The sequence below is a fragment of the Arvicanthis niloticus genome, chromosome 21, assembly GCF_011762505.2.
Source record: "Arvicanthis niloticus isolate mArvNil1 chromosome 21, mArvNil1.pat.X, whole genome shotgun sequence".
In the NCBI taxonomy this organism is placed as follows: Eukaryota; Metazoa; Chordata; class Mammalia; order Rodentia; family Muridae; genus Arvicanthis; species Arvicanthis niloticus.
In genome coordinates, this window is record NC_047678.1 from 8,818,594 (window position 1) to 8,833,687 (window position 15,094).

The window sequence follows — 15,094 nt, forward strand, 5'->3', positions numbered from 1 at the left end:
TTCCTGCCTCTGAGTTACTGTATTTCTTCCTAGCCCTGTTTTGTGCCTCCTTTGGGAGCAGCTGCTGGTGTGCCCGTCCTTGGAAGCCTGCTGTTGGTTGGAATTTTGGTCATCTTTCCCCGTGATGTGTAGCATGGGAATGTGTTGAGGCTGCTTTTTGTGGCGCTTAAACTATTTATACTGACTACAGCCACACGAGATTATATCACTGCATGCGAGAACCAGCCTTCTCACCTTGCTCTGTGATACTCCCCTGGTGATGATTTCTCCTGTGAGCATGAAGCCGAGCTCACGTATGAATGCTTCTCTTTTGTCTTCCTTTCTACTCTGACTACTTCTGGGGAGATAATGAGAAGCCTATTTGTAACACGCTGCTAATCCTCAGAAAAGCATCATGACTACTTACAGGCTGCCTTATCATGTGTCAGAAGAGAAAAGCACCCGCAGAACTTTGTCCTAAATACAATCTCACTTCATGGTCTGAAAAACCCATAGCACTTAGATTTTAAATCCACAATGGCATGCCTGTAATGGCGGCACTTGGGGGGCTAAGATGGGAGAAACTCCAGGAGTTCAAGGTCATCTTGGATCCCCCAGCAAGATGCTGTTTCAAAAAACCCAAATCTCATATAGAGAACGCTTAGTTCAATTGTATAAACTGCTATGGCAGAGTAGTCGTTGCCTTGAAGCCACTTACTTCTGGGGCACTTTTGCAATAAGTTTTCTCTTAAGAGTCGTGAAACTATTAGAGTCAAGAAACTATTAGGCCCGACGGTCATCCAGGATGACCTAATCAAGTGCCTATCTTCCATGCTCCTGACACTCCAGTTTTGCAGGTGATAGGCTAAGGGCAAGGCAAGGACTATAATTGCTTCTTATTATAACTTGTAATACGAAAGGGCAGAGAATAATTACAATGCCCCCTTCTTAAAACTTAAAATACCATACAGAAGGACAGTGGAGGCAACAAGGGCTCTGCTGAGGCCCAGTAGAAGGCTCTTCCTGGCAGAACTTCACTATTCTTACACATTCATATACATTTTTCTTGAATTCTTTCTAACATGCCCTGTCAATATTACTTTTGGTCAGAAGAAGGGGATCTGGATCGTTTCTCAGGCCCTGAATGGAGACGCGACATCATGAACTGCTAGGGATATTACTAGTTTTCTGGGACTAAAATCCCAGTTGCAGGTGGAGAATCCCAGAGTTGGTGGCTCTCTGCCTCAAGCTAAAGGAGCACCATCTGGCTCATCACCTGCCTTACCTGGGAGACCTCACCTAGGAGAGGCCATTAATATTTCTGTAATGCAAAGCTAACCCCATTAGTTAATCCCCTGAAAGGCTGTCCTGGCTGACCTGCTTTCAAATAAAGAGCTCAGAAAGTTAGGGATGTAGCTCAGTCAACAAGAGTGCTTGTCTACCACGCACAAAGCCCTGTGTTCAAACAGCAGCACTGGACTTGATGAGAACCTGTCTCAATGCCACCACCACTCCCACCAAGTGCTCTTCAGAAGGTCACTTGGGTGATACATAGCCATAGCACTAAGGAGACCAAGGCAGGAGGATTTAAGTTTGAGTTAAACCTGGGTCATGCAGCAAGACTGTCTCAAAACAAAAAAAGGGAAGTTGCCTGGCATAGAGGCGTTCTGGGCCAGATTCCCTGTACTGTCAAAAAGGAAGAACTCACTGGGATCTAGCGGCTCCACCACAGTCTTCACTCCATGTCATCCCAAACTGTAGGGTCACATTCCTCCCCAAGCAGCACCCCTGTCCTATTACTGTTACTAGAAAACCGTGTTTCGTGCTTGTCACTAGTCCGTCACCCTCTTAGGCCATCTCAGTCTCCAAACACATCTGCATCAATAAAGCTCGGATGCCTCCACCCAGCAAGAGAATTAAGACTTTTAAGGACCACACAGGAAGCACACTGGGCCCTTTGAACCCCGTCCCCTCATTAAGAGACATCTGTGCTAGGCCACACCACCCTCTCTAAACAGCTGACCCCGGCGCACAAGGCTAGAATGTTTAAGGCAGATGATGCCAGCATGATTGCAACAGCTCCAGGATATACTAATCCCTATTCCTCAAAATGTTTGTGCAGGACACCCATGCACAGACACAGAAATAATGCATTTAGACTTGGCTTCACCTGGTCCCCACTGACCTTCTCTGTAAGTTTCCCTTGTGTTTTAGAACCAGATTTGTTCTTATAATGGCTCATATATAGACTCAGTCAAAGGACACAAGGAAGTGGAAACTATGGCTGCAGAGCAAGTATACTGATAGACACAGAACACCTAAATAGTAAAATAAATAATCTGTATTACAACTTTGAAATGTTGTACATAAAAAAATTGAAAATGATAATGCTTTTTACTCCCCTCTCAGAAAGAAAATACATCATAAATGTTGGCATTAAGACAACTGCCCTTCTTCTATTTACCAGGTGATCTGCCTCACAGCCGTTGTTCCTGAGTTCACTGAGACGTGCTCACCCATCCCTTATGAAATATTCTACATTGCAAGTACTATTTCAGGACTGCATTTACGGGCTCCGCCAGCTGGAATGTAGTCTAAATTAAGATGTGCCACAATTGTAAAATACACTCAGTTCACAGTCTCGCTTACATTTTAACCTGAGTAGAAATTACATTTCCTGTGCAGCTCTTGCCATGCGGTGTGGCGCTCAGGCCCGGACACATCAGCCACCTCTTCCGTCCACACAGATCCCCAGGAGCAGCCAGTAAGACACCACGCGTGTCTGTGACAGCTCAATCTCCGGAGAGACACATGAAGACAAACTGGCAGCAGCTTTCATTTATAGAAATCATACACGTCTGATATACTTTTACAAATGGGATTATAAAATAGCTATTTTTAAGCACATTTTTATTTTTTCTAATAGACATATTTCTTTTTCAACAGAAAAGGAAAAACTTCATATATTGTTTATATATTTAAGAGCTGCCAAAGATTCTGATTGTCATGTACCAGACCTGCCCTCCAGTAATGGACACATCAAACTGTGCCATTACTTGTCACTTTGTATCAGGTGCAGAAGGCCCTGGAGAACCTGCTGTTTCCCTGTGCAGAGGTTACAACTGCCATGTAAATTCCTGAGGACACTCTACAGCTCAGCTGACGACACTGCTCCTAGCACGAGGCTCTCATTCGACTGTTTAATGAGAAAGCTGACTTTCTGTCAGAGAAAATGGGAAGTCATTTAATCTATACACTGTGGCTGAGAATGTGTACCTGCCACCCACTGTGGCTGGGAGCAAGCCCTGTCACAGTAAACTTGTCATGGTCTTCTGACATTATGGAACCTGCTCGTAAGTCATCTCAAATGTTTAATGGCTTCAGTAAGATAAATCAAGATGTATGTTCTTTCCTTGTTGGCTCATGGCAGTTTATTCTGACATGTTGTGGTGGTCACACGTGGCTGAGTGGCGGCTGTCCCGACAGCGGCATGTTTTCATCTGTCTTCCAATGAGGTCACTCAGATCCAAGGTCCGACTAAAACTCTGCTGTGTTTTCTTCCCCGGCAAGAGCAACGGGGAGCACAACCCCCTGCCGGTGCAGCTCCCGCAGAACATCTAGAATGGAGTCCAGCTCCGTCCGGAACTTGTCCAGCTCCCGATTCTTTAACTGCGCGAGTCTTTTCCATTTCTCAACTTCCTTGTTTTGCTCAGTTTCTACTACTTGGCGTGTTTGCTGTATTATCTGAAAATATGAAGATCAACATTAACGTTCCAAGTCATAGTGGAAACGAGGGACATTTAACAGTGTTAAAGTACGACAATACTAACTAGTATACTCAGGGCCTCGGGGAAACTCAGACCAACCATGACGCTTAATGTATTTTTTTGTCTCCAAAGGTTTATGTAAATCTCTCACTCTCTGTTACGAGTTGAATGTCCCATCATCTCTCAAGACCACATGCTGTAGCAATAACCCGTGGTGTGGCTGTATTTGGAGTGAGGAAATAAGTTAAATTAGGTTGTTGTGTTGCTGGGGCCCTGAGCTGACAGGATTAGTGCCTTCTTAAGAAGATAATGAGGCTGTTGGTCCTGAGTTCCAGTCCCAGCACATTTATAATAACTGTAGTCCCATGGGATCTGATGTTTCTCCTAGAGTGCAGACATACATGAAGACAAAACATCCATATACATAAAATACATAAATTAAAAAAAAAAAAAGACAATGGAAACACCCGAGGAAGCTTTTGGTAGGGATGTAAAAGCCATGGCTCAGCAGGCGCTGCGGTAGCATATGCACGCACCCCTGCTTTACCCACAGGCGCTGCAATGGCGCTGCAGTAGCGCACACAGGCATGCACACACACACCCCTGCTTTACCTGCTGGAGCTCCTGCTCTCTCTGCCTGTGCCTCATCTCCATCTGCTTGATCTTCCTTTCTAAGCTCATGAAATGCTTCATCTCTGGTGTGTGGTTTTCTTTGGCTTCTTTCAGTTCTTCTAAGAGTTTTGTAATCTAAAATTGAAGTAGAAATTGAAAAACCACAATCATAAGGAAACAATTATTTTCAAATGGATAATCTCGAAAATCAAGAATATTTGTAGAAGATATTTCAAGTGGCACCTTGGATTCATCTAGAAATTAATAGCTTCCATTCTCATATCCATGAAGTAAAGGGTAATTCTAGCTAAGCTGACCTTCCATTCTAATTGGGTCCAGATGTGGTCAACTTTCCTCCCATTACTGTTATGGGGTTCAAGTGAGCTGGGTGCTTTCTTCAGCTTTAATGTGCTAGTAACTGCTTTATGGTTAAAAGTACTGTGCTGTCAGGCAGCACTGCAATGTTCAACACACAGAAAGAACTTGGTGATTTTATTTCTAATTCTCTGATGACCCCCTTATATCACTTTATAATGTTGGTAATTTGTGCCACAGATAAAGATCTGCTTGTCAGAAGAAAATGAAGCAGGGATGGTGTGGAGGTGGTGTCAGTGTGTGCATGTGTGCATGTGTTGATTGACTGTTCTTTCAGGACCCCAGTATATGTATGTGTGTGTATAGGTGTGTGTGTTGGTTGACTGTTCTTTCAGGACCCCAGGATATGTGTGTGTTGTGTTAGCTAACTGCTCCTTCAGGACCCCAGGATGCATAGACAAAGACACAGTCCTTGCTTTCATGGAGTTAGTCATTGCAGCACTTGTATTTTCTCACCACAGAGAAAATGAAGCTATTTTTTTAGAACTAGGAATAAAATGGAGGGGGTTTGAGAGATTTTATAGTGAAGCAATTAACTGCATTTTCCTATCATATAGTAGGAAGTTCTATCAGATATCTGGTTTCGCTAGTTGCTATAGCAAAGGGAATAACAGGAAAAGGAAGATGGATAAACTGACACATTCAAATCACGTTTTACATAAAATACCTATTATCTAATAGGAACAATACCACTTCCTCTATCTTCCCTAAATTAATAGGGAAAAGAGTGAGCACAAATGCATATCAATCAGAGGCAATCTAAATATCTTAGACGAGAGACACCCTGATGGTGTCACAGTCATCATAGAAACAGGTGGTCCTGAACCATGGTGTCTACAGAAAGCTGAGGGAGGGGCTCAGGCTGGGTACATACATGGTATACACTATACAATGACTACTAAAAATTATTCAGGAAAAAACTGCAGGCATGATGACTGAGCAAAAAGCTGATGGAATACATACAGAATGCATGGTCAAATATTTCAATTTTGTAAACTTGTTTTTGGGAGTGTGTTGGGGCCTCATGTATCCCAGTGTGACCACTTTACCTCTGAGCTATATCCCTAGTTCCTTGCCAACTTATTATGGCTGGAAAATGACTTTTCATCCTAAGTCTTATGCAATACAACACCTGTAGCCCGCACCTGGTCTTTGGAGGCCAAAACTAAATGAGAATTCTGAGGAGGACAAAGATCTGCAGGCTGGGGAGAACTCCTCATTGGTGCGTGGTAGGATTCCTACAGCAGATGCCACTGACTGGAATCTTAAAGAAGTTGACAGACAACCCACAGCGCGTTAGTGCTAGTCTTTGAGACAGCAGCCTCAGCTTATTACATTTGTACCCATTTCCTGTCTGAGCCACAAAAGTAAGGTCCACAAGAGACTGTCTTTTGTCCTCAGGAATTCTAGAACCTTGATTTTTCTACTACTGATGGGTTCAGTGCTAGCATTTCTTTCTGTATGCTGGCTAGTAATGATGGTAAAGTTATTTCATTTTCTTGGCATAAATTTCATCTTTATAATGGGAAAAAACCAGTATTCACACCTTGGTTATGATTAGCATCAAGTGAATTAACCCATGTTCTTAGCACGGTTCGTTCAGACCAGACAATGCATACTTGTTCCTACTATTGTCAGTCTGTCTACTGGTGTAAGAAGCAGCGAATGGAGCTGTGCCGACAGAGAAATCTATCTAAATATACTCGTAGGTAAAGACAGGCTTTGAAATGTAAAAATCACATTCATCCACACAGAAATGACTGCACATCCACACTGTTTGTACACCTGTAGGAATAGGAAAGGGGGTAACCAAATGTATTTGGGGCACTGGGGATATAGGTGATTTTTATACCTTCTAATTTCTAACATCTAATATTAGCATATACTGAATATTTAGCCTATGCTCAGTAGCTATAAAATAATGTCAACCAAAGTCTCAGCTATATTAATAATTAATAGTTACTCTACTCCAGTCAGAGGTGCTTACTGAAGACTGTGTCACTGGAGGTGGAGGTACAGACTGTTGTGAGCCACACCATGTGGTTGCTGGGATTTAAACTCAGGTCTAGAATAACAGCCAGTGCTCTTAACTGCTAAGTCACCTCTTTAGACCCTGTATGTTGATTTTTATATGCTGCAATTTTACTGAATTCTTTTAAATCACTTATAACAGATTTTTCTTTTTTAAAAGAATTCTCCAGAATTATCGACCACCAGAAATATTTCTATCTACTGGAATTTCTTTTAAGTCCTGGTAATTTGATGCTTTTGTCTTGGAGAACTGACAATTTTAGAATTTTCCGTCTTTACTTTTAATAGATTGATTGTAACATGCCCCAGTGAAGGTCTTTGTTGTTGTTGCCGAATCTAGTTGGCTGGGGGTGGGGGGATCCTTTGATCTCTTAGAATATTTGGGAAACAGTTGAGTATTTTATCAAACACACTTTTAATGTCGTGTCTCTTCTTCTGCAACTCCCACCATGCAAACCTTGGTTCACGTAATGGTGTCCCACTGGCTTCACAGACTATCTCTTCTTTCATTTACAGTCTCTTATTTCATCATTGAAAGTTTCATTCATATTTGGAATTGTTCTCATTTCTTGTTCTAGTTTCCTATATTCTCTTGCATGAATTCCCTTACGATCATTAGTTTGAATTATTTTTCAGGCATTTAATGTTTCTTTCAAAATGGGAATTCTGAAAAATTATGTTTCTTTAGAGATACTCCATTTAATGTCTCTTCTGTTCTGGTATTGGTGCCACTGAACCCAATGTAGTTGTCTTCCCATTTTTTGGGAGTAGCTTTTATAGGAGTTTCTTCTTTTTCTTCCAGTTAGCTGTGATACAGGGTGTCAGGGCAGATGATCTGGATTCTGTTGTAGATGATCTTACAGTGCGGTCTCTGCGATCTCCTGGGCAGTGACTGTGCCAGCATTCCCCATGAGCACCTCCATAGTCTCACTGGAGATTCAGGGCTATGAGGGCTGTGTCTGTGCTATTTATGGTCCTGAGCTGCCCAACATGGATGGGATGTTCTTAAGTCACAGGGAAAGAGTGCTGGTGGGCTTGGCACTTATGCTGGTAGTCACATTCCTAGTAAATGGGACACGGATAGGAATGTTGTCAGGTCCAGAGGCTTGGACAAACATGCCGTCTATAGAAAAGCCCTTTCAGACATCTAAGTGGGGGAAAAAGCATCCTGAGGATTGATAATTTATCAAAAAGCATTGTTAGTACAATCACTCAAGAACATCATGGCAATAGTGGGGGAGGTAGATTCCCAGGGACACTGAGGGTATTTGCTTCAACTATATTTTGAAATCTTCTAAGTCAGAGTTTTCTGATGGTCCTTACAAAGTATTTTTACAAATACAAACTATCAAAAGATCTAATAGAATTGACCACTGTTTAAGGATGTATAATGTACCTTCATCTGTGGCTATGCAAAATGACGGGGATTTAATCTTTCCCTGAGCAACTAGAATACAACAGCTCACAGGGCTGCGACTCCTGAGAGAAGCAGAGAAGCTGAGCTCGGTCACGGCCTAGATTATCACGGCAATAGTTCAGTGTAGATAGTTGCTGGAGTTCAGAGGTGGGAACAGTTCATTTTCCCTTCAAACTGAGATGGAATGCCTCAGATCTTGGCAATGCTACAGCAGCCCCAGTAAACGGACTCCCTAAGCAGCAGCAGGTACCCACAGTCAGAGCATATCACAGCTCTACTCAGCAGACAGTAGCGGATGGAGTCCTAGAGGACATGGCTTCAACACGCACCGGCTGCTGAGCTTCCCATGTGTCCTCCCTAGTTCACGAGTGGACGGAAGTTGTTAGCGAAGGAGCGGGTGAGTTATTTTGGAAATAGCTATCAGAAAAGTATGCTTGGCCCTTTCCTGCACTTCTATCTTCTACAGCAGGATATGTAGTATAAAGGCTCCATCAGCTATTGCCATGATGTTCTTGGATGATTGTACTAACAATACTTTTTGATAAATTATCAATCCTCATGATGCTTTTGTAACAGCAGAAAACAGTAAAATAATATTTTCTATTTTCAAATATCTTAGCTACTCTTAAACTAAGAACTGTCTTAATCCTCACTGTTGTGTTTTTATAAAAAGATAAGGAGAGAAAATATGTTTGGTGGATGTGTAGTCATGTATGGGGGAAGGGGTGCCTCCTTGGGCCCATGCTGAGTCATTCCTCTCCCCCCACCCACGGACCAGCCACATGACAGATACGATATGGAACAGAGTTTATTTAGGCCACGGGGAGGGGAGTTGAGAGGGTAGTAGAGACAGAGAAAGGCGGGGAGGTGGGGAGAGGGGGGAAGGTGGGGGGGCGGGGAGAGGAGAAGAGGTGGGCCATGAGACGTGGAGAGAGAGGGGGAAGGACAGAGCTTGAAGGCAAAAGAGAGAGAGGAGGGGGCAAGCAGCAGCCCCTTTTATAGTGAGTCAGGCACACCTGGCTATGGCCAGGTAACTGTGGGGCAGAGCTTAGACAAAATGCTAACAATTGCTATGTCAATAAATTAACAAAACAGATTAACAGGAAGATAAGTTGGTTAAAACTGACCTTGCTTTTTGGCCCTACAAACATAAACATATATTTCCTGCCATTGCTTGTTTTAAAATTCTGTGAGATCCTGTAAGCTTAATGATTATGGCTAACAAGGTTCTGTGTGCTTCTTGAGCAATGAAACACAAGCATACATACATACATACCATACATACATACATACATACATACATACATACATACATACATCAAACTTACTAGAATCAAAGGGTCCTTCAACCACTGAGCAGCGGTGGTTTTCCAGGAGTCTGTATCTAAGGATACTGATCTGATGACCCAGTGTGACTCAGTGTTGAAGGAAGCCGAATCCTAACATGTGCCTTTTGGTAGGTTTTTCAGTGGACGATAACACCATAAACCATGAGATGGCAGGTAGAAAAAGCTCTCCGTGGCCCTATTCTGATTAAGGCAGGCCTTTAACTGCCAACAGAAAAAGCTCTCCGTGGCCCTACTGTGATTAAGGCAGGCCTTTAACTGCCAACAGCGTGGCTCCTATCAGCCCAGTGACGACGACATTAGGTGAGTTTGAACGCAAACCTCACTCTGAAAGTTGTCTTCCACTTATTCCTTCCTACTGTTCCCCCTTTGAAATCCAGTGGCTTTTCTGTGTCCCTTGGCGTCCGTCCACACAGGTTCACTTACTGAAGGCAGCACTCTAAGTCACTGCATAGACGCCTTCTACTGAGTTTTCTCCTGCTTGCTGAGCGCTGTGAGTGCCAATCAACTTGTTTGCTTTTCTTGAATCTAATCAATCTGTTGTTACAGGAGCCTGTGCCAGCTAAGCACTCACAGAACTGATGGACGTTATTTTCCTTGACAGTTTCTACAGACTCAGACAAGGCCTTCTGGGAAACCCAACTCTTCCTAGAACCTGTGGCTGGGATCCTAGGAGAGCTGGCAGCAGCCACTATAACGTAAGAATTCTTACTAAAGCCAATTCTCTGTCTCTCTCTCTCTCTCTCTCTCTCTCTCTCTCTCTCTCCCTCTCTCTCCTCCCGCCTTCCCGCCCTTTCTGCCTCCCACTCCACCCCACCCCATCCCTTTCGCTCTCTGGCTTTTTGAAACAAGGCCTCCCTCTGTATGTAGCCTGGGATGGCCTCAGTCTCCAAAATGCTAAGCTTACAGGTGTGAGCTACATGGCTAAATTCTCAGATGGGGGGGAGGTAAAGTCTTTCATTGTCTCTTCCTTTACCAATTCTGATTGTCAGAAGGAAAACAAAATGTAAAACTTTTTGCTAACTTCTTTGCTAACTGTGGTGTGTGGCATGTGGCTGTGGCTCCTGAGAGGCCACGGTTTAGTTGTCTTTTTTTGCCACACACAGGCAGAGGTCACACCAGGTCTTATAAGCCTTGCTACTCAAGTTAGGGTAAAGGACTGGGGAGTTAACAATTTTTACAAATGGATGCATTTCTCTTTTTTATTCTCATGTTCTGATAGCTTGGCTTTTGGGACTAGTTAGAACACTGGTTTATGCCAACTAGAGGGACATGTTGGCTTGTGTCAGGCAGTTTATGAGAGGGACTAGGGATAGACTGACAAGCAGCATTCTATGTGCTGGCTTTGGGCCTACTTTGGGGCCTTTGGCTTCTCAGTCTTTGTTGCTAGGTTGGTGGGCAAAAGTCCCACCCAGGGATAGCTGTGCCTGCATCTGTAGGTCTGTGTGGAGTCTGCCTACTTTCCACAGTAACTTGAAACAAGTCACCATGAACACATTCTCACCAGCCACATAGTAACAGGTTTTTGATGCCCCAGGCCTTTGGAGAAGGAACGTTGGCTGCATCTTGAGCAGGTGGCTTTGTCAGCACTTTTGCTTAGGAACCCTGTACTATGCATAGTAAAGCTACAAGACTAAAGTCATATGAGGCTTGTACTGTGTAAATCATATTAAACAGATTTGAGTTTTCATTTCTAAACTGATTACATTTTAGAAAGCAGACTTTATGTTAAGTTAGTAATGAATTTTCTATATGTGACAAAGACTTCTAGGTTATATTAATGTGTGCATTTGTTTGAAAAAAATCTATACATAAACATGAATATAACAGATATTCCTAAGAAGATTATTTAATCCAGTATTTTGGCTATTTCTTACCTGTTTCTGTAGGATTTCTTCTCGAACTTGAGAAACTGCGAGGGATTCCTGTTTACCCTGCAGCTCACTGACTTGACCCTGGAAATGTTTTAGAAGAACCTAGGGAATTAGGACAAGTGGAGTTAGTCTCCAGCCACACAACTCTGAATGTGCCTGACCTCATCTGATCTTGGAAACTGAGCAGGGTTGGAGAATTACGTGGCTAATAAGACTCTCCCTTGAATACCATGTAGATCATATAAGAAAGCAACTCAGGACTGAGAAAACCTTTAGAAGTGAACCTCTGTAAAGTGTGAGCTTTGGGAACGTAAGGATTAGCTTTACACTTTGTTAATAAGTAGGTTAGTTTTTTCTTAATTAAAAGGTTACTAACTAGAGATAACAGTTATAATATCTGTGGACTAAAAATGAACAGACTTCCATCAAACATTCTACAAATGTGGGGAGGCCCAGCTCTGCTCTCTTCTCTGTGGTATGAGACCTTCACCATCATAGTGAGGAGATGGCACCAACTTCCATGGAACTCAGTACTTTGCAGTATCACATCTATCACCTCAGGAAAACACAGTATGTGTGTCAGTTGCCGTGGTGTTAAACTCTACTCTCACTGTCCCAGACTATCTATCTCTGCAACCTTGGTGCAATGCTAGCTGCCTTCTGACACCAGGGCTACCTGGAGTACTACTTTGAAAAATACTTCAGAAAAGCATTTAAAATATGTCTCACTACATTATGAGAAATGTCTGGACTCCCTTGCATTTCACCCCCTAAGTGTTTCAACATATACCTCTTTGTAATGAAGGCATTTCTCAAAAGGTATAACAACATTTGCATCTGATGATTTATAGTGGTTTAAAAATTCTTAGTAACCTGTCCTTATTTAAATTTCCCCAATGAATCAATGAAGGTTTTTTTTTTTTTGGGGGGGGGGAGGTGATTACAAGGGTAGGAAGCAGTTACAGGTGGAGAGATGGCAGGCAGGAAGCAGTTACAGGTGGGAGAGATGGCAGGAAGACACGGACTTCTCGAAGCCTCCCCTTACGCCTGTCTTAAGAACATGAAAGCCTTTAGGAAGGCTGAGGAGCTGAAGAAACACTTAGCTCCATTCACCAAGCTTCTGTTTCCCTTCTTAGACACTGTTTAGAACAGTGTTGTATCAAGTTCTATTTTTATCCTAACAGTACAGAAAGCAGCTACCTGGCAGCTCTTCTCAGATATTCGAAGCACCTGTCATCCGAGGAGGACAACGACTGCAAGACATGCTGATGACTTGCCAGTTTGCCTATCCCAGCTGCTGACAGCTCTGCTGCCTATGGGCTGGAGCTCATGTCTCAGTTCATGACTTTATTCCTTGAGCCTCACTAGCTAGAATCAGTATTGTCCTATGATGAGCGGTAACAAGCAGGAAGAGTGCATGAGGTAACCACTTGTCATCTGGGACCTGGGGTGGAGTCCAAGTGATAAGGTCCTAGTCAGCTAGACATACCTCAGCCACCTGTGACGGCCCCTGGAGAGGAAGATCTGAGAAATGTAGGGACCAGTCTGTACAAACACTTATTTATAGGGCATACACAATTTTAAGGCAAAATGTTAAATATATAGTAATGGTAACTCCTTCTATGTGTATAAAAATTAAGTCAATAATTATTTTTCATTTGTATCATCAGCCTGAAAAAAATATGAGGTTAGAACATTTCCACGTTAAATCGTATTCTGTCAACAGTCTTAAAAATACACAATTAAAGTCTCAGAAAGATCAATTACCTCTTGAGTTGCGATTTTGCGATTCAGTTCGGCTACTTTGGAAGAGGAATTTTCTACTGCATTTTGGCAAAGGAGTTTCTCTATTTCCCTCTCATGAGATGCTTTGAGGGATGCAATGTGTGCTGCAGCATCATCCTGGACCCTATGAACAAACACAAGGCAGCATGTAAAGTGGCTCTCACTCATGGACTTCAGGTAGCCCAGACATTGTCCAAAGCCTAGAAGCAGCAGCAAAAGGCAGTTACTGTTTGCTGCATAGCGGGTGTGTCCAACAGGGTGCTTCCAGCGTCTCCAGTCACTCACAGGTGGGCATTACTAGGACTAAGAGTAGTGGGTTTAGGAAAAGTGAGACGCAGAGGCCGCACTGAGGGTGCAGATCTGTGACCTGTTGTTCAGCATGAGATCAAGTCATGCTTGAGCCCACATGGAGTTTAATATTGGGCCTTCCACTCTCCCCTCCATCGTCTCTAAGGGACTCCTACATTCCAATTCATCTGCCTGGACTGCAAGCAAACGCTTAGTCATTATGTGTTTTAAGGTACACTCAAATTTCAGGAACCCTCAGATTTCTTGCTTGGGTTCTTATCTGGATAACCACAGCAGTTCCCTTTAAAATCCTCAATGGTTTTTATTGGCAGCTCATAAATATTTGGGCATGCAAATGACTACATGGGTAGTGTCATGTTGTGAGAATACAAAAATTTTACGGTAATTCTCAGACAAGGAATTATTTAATTTATATTGTATATGTGATGATTCATTTGTCTCTTTGACAAAGTACATGCAACCCAGGGCAGTTAAATAAGTGCTGAGGTGACAATTCACTGCTGCTAAAAACTAACATGGCAACTTAGAAATGACAGACAAGCCTCAGCTGCTTGTTTGCTATTTCTCTAAGGAAGCAGTAGAGTTAATGTTCTAGGAAAAGGATAAAAACCAAAAGCGCCGATGATAACCCAGTCATCGTAAGGAACAATGCCAATCCGGGCCTAGGCAGACTTCTCATATTGGAGAAGCAGACTAACAACACTAACAAAAACTTAATCAACTTTCCCTATAGGAAACCTTCAATGGCAAACCTGAATTTCAAATTGATTCTAGAAAAGAATGCCATTCTCCCCAATTCCTTTAAACAACTAGATTCAGTACTGGAGAAGCTGGCTTCAGAATGTGGCTACCATGGTGACCCAGTCGCCAAAACTGTTGTCAATCAATGAATAAGTATCATGGCTGCTGTTTCCATGCTCATCCTGCTTGAGTGAATCCAGGTAACTGAACGCATGCAAAAGCAACGCCATCTTCTATCTGCTCTTTGGGAGCTACAAGGCTGGGGATAATTAATGCTTATGCAGGAGTTGTGGGTTCCAGTAAGAATCTTCTGAGATTTGCCAAGAAAGGTTTTGTGGAGGAAGCAGATCTTCAAACACAGCTGAGCAAGAGACACAGTTAGGCCCAGAGACTGATACGAGAGTGGCCATGGGATTTGCGCCACTAGGCAGGGAAAGTTGGCAATGAAATTTAAGGAAGTTGGGAGTTACTTAAGGACACAGTGACAGATGACTGTGAGGACATTTAAGGAATATTTACTACTCCTACTACATGATGGTTGGGAGAGAAGGGATGATGGGGTGGGAAGTATGATGTACTGTTTAGTACAGAAAGGAAGGTGGTACAGGTGGGAACATTTACAGGCATATAGCATCTTGTAAGCAACAAAGAAGGTAAAACTGACTGGCAGTTGGAATTGAGTTAGCAGTGGGCAAGGAAGGGAGCCTGCAGGGAGGAAGAGCATACGAGTAAAAGAGATGAATCCTGCTGGTCACAGACTCGACCAACATGGAGGTGTCAGGTCATCAGAATCTGGTGCTTCATCCAGTAGGGGAGTTCCTACACTGGAAATCCTCTATCTCACATACTACTGCACAC

General features: G+C 43.0%; 1 protein-coding gene across 4 annotated transcripts in view; it reads right to left on the reverse strand.

Moving 5' to 3' along the window:
- Positions 1-2,302: 2,302 nt before the first annotated feature.
- Positions 2,303-15,094, reverse strand: part of Cep162 (centrosomal protein 162) — a 58,609-nt gene continuing 45,817 nt past the window's right edge. For 3 of the 4 annotated variants that reach the window (XM_034484458.2, XM_076917878.1, XM_076917879.1), the window contains 4 exons: positions 13,169-13,310; positions 11,405-11,503; positions 4,359-4,493; positions 2,303-3,723 (listed from right to left, as the gene is read on the reverse strand). In XM_034484458.2, the coding sequence (XP_034340349.1) occupies positions 3,517-3,723; positions 4,359-4,493; positions 11,405-11,503; positions 13,169-13,310 (583 nt within the window). In that variant the 3' untranslated portion in view covers positions 2,303-3,516. Of the gene's footprint in view, positions 3,724-4,358; positions 4,494-7,177; positions 7,827-11,404; positions 11,504-13,168; positions 13,311-15,094 lie in introns of those variants that run through there. The other variant, XR_013105707.1, reaches the window with a different exon arrangement.